The sequence below is a fragment of the Meleagris gallopavo genome, chromosome 8 (genome assembly GCF_000146605.3).
Source record: "Meleagris gallopavo isolate NT-WF06-2002-E0010 breed Aviagen turkey brand Nicholas breeding stock chromosome 8, Turkey_5.1, whole genome shotgun sequence".
Classification (NCBI taxonomy): Eukaryota; Metazoa; Chordata; class Aves; order Galliformes; family Phasianidae; genus Meleagris; species Meleagris gallopavo.
The window spans coordinates 15,048,392-15,054,782 of NC_015018.2; the positions used below are offsets into that span (position 1 = coordinate 15,048,392).

The 6,391-nt window shown below is 44.0% G+C and overlaps 1 protein-coding gene across 1 annotated transcript in view; it reads left to right on the forward strand.

Moving 5' to 3' along the window:
• CAMK2G (calcium/calmodulin dependent protein kinase II gamma) overlaps positions 1-5,739 on the forward strand; it is a 123,680-nt gene extending 117,941 nt beyond the window's left edge. Inside the window, exons 20-23 of the mRNA XM_019617944.2 lie at positions 2,148-2,223; positions 2,612-2,706; positions 3,766-4,011; positions 5,484-5,739. Coding sequence (XP_019473489.1) covers positions 2,148-2,223; positions 2,612-2,706; positions 3,766-3,998 — 404 coding nt within the window. The 3' untranslated portion in view covers positions 3,999-4,011; positions 5,484-5,739. The remainder of the gene's footprint in view (positions 1-2,147; positions 2,224-2,611; positions 2,707-3,765; positions 4,012-5,483) is intronic.
• Positions 5,740-6,391: the final 652 nt, after the last annotated feature.

Below are 6,391 nucleotides of genomic sequence, written 5' to 3' on the forward strand. Positions count from 1 at the left end.
GGGCAGACCGGGGCTCTCCCGCCGCCCTGAGGGGAGCCCGACTGCGCGCTGCGCCTTCTGATGGGGCCTCGGCTCCCTGAGAGCTACTGCGGCAGCTCCAGCCGGCTGCGGTGGTGGCCAGTCCTCCTGTGAGGCTACCCAACAGAACAAGAGGCTGCCCCCTGTCACTGCTGATGTGTGCTTGATTGCTTCTGTGCCTTTTGCCCCGGGACTCATTGCAAGCAGCAGGTGTGAATGCCTTCCTGCCCGAAAGCCTGGGGCACCATTCCTTAGAAAGCGTGGCTCACCCTCCATGTGTCAGCTCCAGCTCGGGACATGTAGCTGATGAGCACAGTCTGATGGCATGGTCTGGCTGAAGGGTAGGGCCAACGCAGCTGCGTGGCAGCGTTTGGGAAGTGAATGCCAATCTCTCTGGGATAAGGAGCACACAGGGTCTGTGGTCGGCAGGTTTTGTCCCACGTGGAACCTTTCCCATAGGCCCTGTCTTCAGGCACTGCACACATCTGGGTGTGCTCTGTGTGGGAAGGGCTGCAATGCACAGGCCTGCTTCATGGGGAAATGGTTCCAGATGAGAGGCTTTGTAAAAATGTTTTTCCCAATAGGCATAGTCCACTGTAGCCTTTTAATCCATTCCTTGTGTGTCATTTTTTTGTGTGTGCAAATGTATACAGTCCAAGTGGCAAAACTAGCTCTTTATCATCATGAACCAGCTGTCCCCCAACCAGGGTGTTTCTGTGTCTAACTCAATAGTCTGGTCCTCTTAGTGGATTTCCAGAGTGGATGCAGACACTTTTCATAGCCAATGTGATTACCATCTTGATGCTCTTCCACTGCACTTCTATCTCAGAGCTGGAGTGATAGGCGCACATGGGTAAAGTTTTAGGGTGGGGGGTATTCAGCCTAGCATCTAGTAACTAGAGTGAAATTCAGCTTCCCTGACTTGGACATCCAAAGATGGCAGGTTGGACTCCAACACCATGCTTCTGCTGGTAGGCTTCTGAGATACCTCAGGTGAGACTTCCAAAGGTGCTTGCTTCTTTAAGGGCCTGCAGGAGAGAAACCAAGTGACTAGTTTCATGTCAGACACCTGCAATTTAGATTCCTAAAGGCATTCTACTTTTGATGATAGGAATTGTACATTATATGATAACAGCAAACATAATGATAGAGCATTTTTTTAGATATCTGTACAGTGCACAGTATATACTACCTCATGGGAAACTGTCTGAAGAGGAGGAAGTCTGAAGAGCTGTTGGATGTGCATACAGTTATAGAACTCAAATTCTGTTATTTGGCAGAGCCAAACCAAACTTTGTAGCATTAAGGACTTGTGGTATGGGAGGGAGATGGAAAAACTTCAAAGGAAATGGGGCCTCCTCTCAGCTGTAGGAGACCAAGAGAAGAGAGTGCAGAGGTGCTGACCAGAGAGAGCAGGAATCAGCAGAAGGCAGCTAGCCACCTGTCTTCACTTGCCCAGTATGCTGAGTTGGGTTAATGGCAGTGCCATCCTCGTGCTGAAAAGAACTCTGCCATAGGGACCTACCTGAGGAGCAGAATGCATATTAGTATACACCTAGGATCTGTTTGTCCAACCCATCCATCCTGCTGCAGCTTGTGAGAATCATCCCTACATGTCCCAATTGCTTGTTTGCAGCATTCATAGTAGCTGAGGTATTGGTGATGGTGATGGGCAGGTTGCTGGGAGATCTTTTCCAATTGGTCTGGTCTGCCTGGTGGCCATTTGTGTATGGCTGCTATGGTGATGGGTTTCCACATCTTAAGCTGCCAGACAGATGGTTCACATTGGCAGGTTTACTAGTTAGAATCCTGGAAGCACACAGAGCTGTCATTCAGTAGACACCTCTGGTTCAAATTCTTCTAGAAAGGCTTGTCTTGTGCACATTACATCTTTATTTCCTTTCTCCCTGCACTATGGAATCGCCATTCCCCTATCATACCACTGCCCCTCTACTCTCATATGGATGGCTGTTGTTACTGCATATCTCCAGAATGCAGGGAGCAGCCTACGACCTATGAGATCTAGACTAATGGTGCTCTGCAAATAGCTTGTAGGAAGCACCCACTAGCCTCATATTCCTATTTAAGTCTTATGTGTAGTTAAATTGCTCTTTCTTCCTTGTTCACAGTGCGTAAACAAGAAATTATTAAGATAACAGAGCAGCTGATAGAAGCCATCAACAATGGAGACTTTGATGCTTATACGTAAGTACTTAGTGGTTTGTGTGTAACTGCTTTTCTGACAGGTGGTGTGCAAGTTATGTTTCGACTCCTGGATATGAGTAAGGAGTCACACAGGCACAGTAAAAATTGTTGTATATTGTAGCCTTTATCATTCGTAGTTAGGATGTAGTAGAGTTGTCTGAGAATAAAATACAACTTTGTATACCAGAAACATAGATGCTTGCTTTGTGTGAAGTGCTGACTAGCACCAACCCTGCATTGCTGCAGTACCCCATCATCCAGGCTCTTACTCCTCAGAGTAGTGAAATTGTGAGGTGCATGTGGGGTGCAGCTCACACACCATACTAATACTTTACTGTATAAATGGGCACAAATGGAGGCTCTAAGGCTGTGCTGCTTTTCTTTGCAGAAAAATCTGTGATCCTGGTTTGACCTCATTTGAACCTGAAGCACTGGGGAACCTGGTTGAAGGAATGGATTTCCATAAGTTTTACTTTGAGAATTGTGAGTGGGTAGATCTGGTAACACTATCAGCCTTTTCTCTAATTTTCCCTTATTTCACTTTTTGGGGGAAAAATCACTCGTGTTTATTCTGACCACCAGAATCAGCAAGCACTTGGTTGTGCATGGCCTGTGATGCATGCTTTCTCTCAAAGCCTTTTCCAGCAACAATTTCTATGCTAACTCCCAAATCCCTTCACTGTAGGCATATGATTTGCCTGATTCAAATTATTTATAAGCATGGACAACAGGAGCTTTAAAAGTTTGTGGCACCAGATTTGCTACTGATCTGAAATGGAAAAGAATGATCGTATTTTCGAAGAAAAAAAAAAAATCTGTGTGTTTGAGATAGATGTACTGAATAGTCAAACATGAAAATAATTATCCACAAATTACTGATGTGTTAACTTGTGGTGTTCCCTAGGCAGTTTCTGATCTCTAATACCTAATGAACCCCTGAAGTGGATACAAGGATCACTTTGCCAGTTTATTGGGACAGTAAAAGTGGATTTGCCTCCCTTTCTGGGTGTCTCCACAAGATGAGAACTGAAATGTAATTTGTTTTATTTTGAGAAGTGAATCGAGGTGTTCAGTATTTGAAATTCCAAGTGTGCAGAGACTTTGTCTCTTTCAGAAGCCTGTTCTAGAGTGAGTTTTACATTTTTCTGAGACCTGTTTGTATTTACTGCAGACCTAGCTTATAGATTTCCTGATCATTTACTCCCTTGCAACACAATGTTCTGGTAATTAAAACATCATTTCCTGTAACTGAAGAAGCAGCAGCTTTGATATTGAGAGTAACAAGTATCCTTTACAGAAGTGAGAGCAAGGAGAACGGGGGATTCTAGGCGATAGTAAGGGCTCAGTTCCAAAGGAAAAGGATTGGTGCTAGGAAAAAGAATTGGAAAGGCTTGGATTTTTGCCTGGAAAATGATGAGCAATCTTTGTTGTATCCCCAAACCAAGCCTGGAGGTGAGTAGACTACAAAAGATGGTGGATGGGAGGGAAGCTGTGCCTCTCTCAGTGATAAAATTAAGCTGATGATTTTGCATGTTCTGCCAGTACTGTCGAAGAACAGCAAGCCAATACACACCACCATCCTGAACCCCCACGTCCATGTCATTGGTGAAGATGCTGCCTGCATCGCATATATCCGCCTGACTCAGTACATTGATGGCCAAGGCCGGCCCCGCACCACGCAGTCCGAAGAGACACGTGTCTGGCACCGCCGAGATGGCAAGTGGCTGAATGTCCACTACCACTGCTCTGGAGCCCCTGCAGCACCTCTCCAGTGAGGATCATACACAGGTATGGGCTATCAGGGAGAGAGTATCGTGCGCACACCAAAGGTGCGCTATGTGGGAATTCACTGTCGTATGCTTTGACTATTCAGTGATGTTTCGCTGATTGAAAGAGAACCATTTTCAGTTGTCTGTAGGCTAAAAACTTACACTGCTCTGTGAAAGCCCAGTCCTCTGTACTCAGGAGGGTTATCTGCCACTCTTAACAAACTGGAGTCGTGTGCCAGATGGTTGCCCCTGAGCATAGCTACCATAGTACCTCTAGTGCTTCCTCAGCTCTGTGCTCAGACCACAGTTAATGGTCCTGCTCTGCAGGCCAGAGAGGAAGAGCATCACGTGGTGTGCATGGATTTTCTGTTTCCTAGCTATCAGGGATCTGCTTTCTATACTACAGAAAGGATTCTTGTTTGGTTGCTGTGGCATAGTGGTTTCTGTTATTCAGATGTACGTAATCTTTCTGCCTCCTTTCACTGTATGCTGAAGTTTGTCACATTCGTTTTTAAACACCTAAGTTTCCTAATCTTAGCAACTTTTTACTAATGATTTTCTATTTAAGAGCAAAGGGAAAACAAACAAACAAAAAACAACTCTCATACTTGGTAAGGAAGCTTTCCTAAATGCGGTCATTTGAGAATGAGTCACTCTAGTATAGTTTTGGTTTCTTGTTTACTGCCTAGAGCAATTTTTATTCTTGCATGATGTGAGGGATTGAACCCTATTGATGGCAGTGGAAAGAATGTGGACTGTCACAAGCAAATTGCAGAGATCACAGATGGAATTTACAAAGTAACAGCCAGTCCGGATGCGCTACAAGCAGTGAAACTTTCAAGAGAGCTGAATTTTCAGGAAATCAGACAATTAGAAAACTAAAGCCTTTGGAATGAGAAAAAAATAACTTATTTACATCACTTTTCATCATAGAAATGTTGAGGAAGGCTTCTATCATAGATTTAGTCACTCCAAAGTATCAAAAAGGATGCAGAACAGATCAGGATATAAAAGACATTACATTGTAGACATTAAGAAAATCCAAGGACGTAAGTATTGAAGACTTTAAAATTGTAATTACTGTAGTTCTTCTATTCAAGGCAAAAGCCAATCGGAAATGAGGCAGAAACTTTTCCTTAGGACCAGACTTTTTGATCAGTCCTTTGGGAAAATTTCTCCAACTTCTGTCACACATCACTATGAGATAGTAGACCCAGATCTGCTCCAGTCAAGCAATTCATTTTACCAAGCAGCTACTTTATTAGCATACTGAGTCACCTAGAAAGGAAAATATGTTCCCTCTTGTCTTCATAGCTCTCTTGATGAGCCTGTCTGTTTTAGGAAGAGTTTCTCCCTGCACCAAGTAATTAGCTTACAGAAAAACTTGTTCTATGAATTGTGCACAGCTAACATTTGACTTTCTTTCCTTTCATCTTCTGTCCTGTTCTCCCCTCTCCTTTCTGGGTGGATGCTACCTCTTCATGACTGCAGCAACTTGCGGAGATACTCAGCTGGAGGGCAATATCTTCTTAGCAAGCAGCTCTGGAGTGCCTGAGTGACAGCAATGGTCATGTCTGTTTTGACATTAATAAATAAATAAATAAAAATTACAAATGGGCAGCAGCCAAATGCACGAAACCCTGCATGCATCTGATGCTCCAGGCGCTGCCTTTCTGTTGTTTTCCATGGATCCATCGTGTCTGTTTCTGCTGTACGAAGGTGTTTTTAAATCTTAAAAAAAAAAGAAGACATGTTGTTTGTATAAAATAATTAAAAAACAGGAGTAATGCTAATTAAATGACAGATTATCCAACATGCCCCCTCCCCCAGGGCTAAGAAAATGGCAGCAGCTGGAACATCTTTCTGAAATGAAGTGAGGGGGAAAGCAAAAGTGAAGGAGAGAGAGAGAGAGAGAGGGAGAGAAAAAAAGAAGGCGGCTTGAGCAGCGGATGGCTGAACTGTGTTCTACAAAGCCCAGTGGAAGTTAACATCGCGTTCAGGCTAAACTGTGACTTCAGTCAGTGAGCGGTGGCGTGGAGACCCCAGAGGAGCCAGAGTGAAGGCTGGGGATCGTGAGCGAGGAGGCACTTCTCTTCGTATTGCCCAGCAGACTGACTTCAGCCTGAGTTTCTTACATTTCTGCACAGCGAGAACGCCATGGAAAGCTGGTTGCTCAGCTGCTGGATCCCAAAACAGACTTTTCTTTTTTTAAGAAACAAAACAGGATGTTGATTTAAAACTAATGGTGGAAGTAGGGATTAAAGAAAATGGATTTAAGTGAATATAATTTAGATAGAAGCTTGCTCTTCAGAGATATAAGTCCTAGGAACAGCTACTACCTGGCTAGATGTGGAGACTTGAAGCCAGCTTATTTAATTTAACAACAACACAAACAAAAC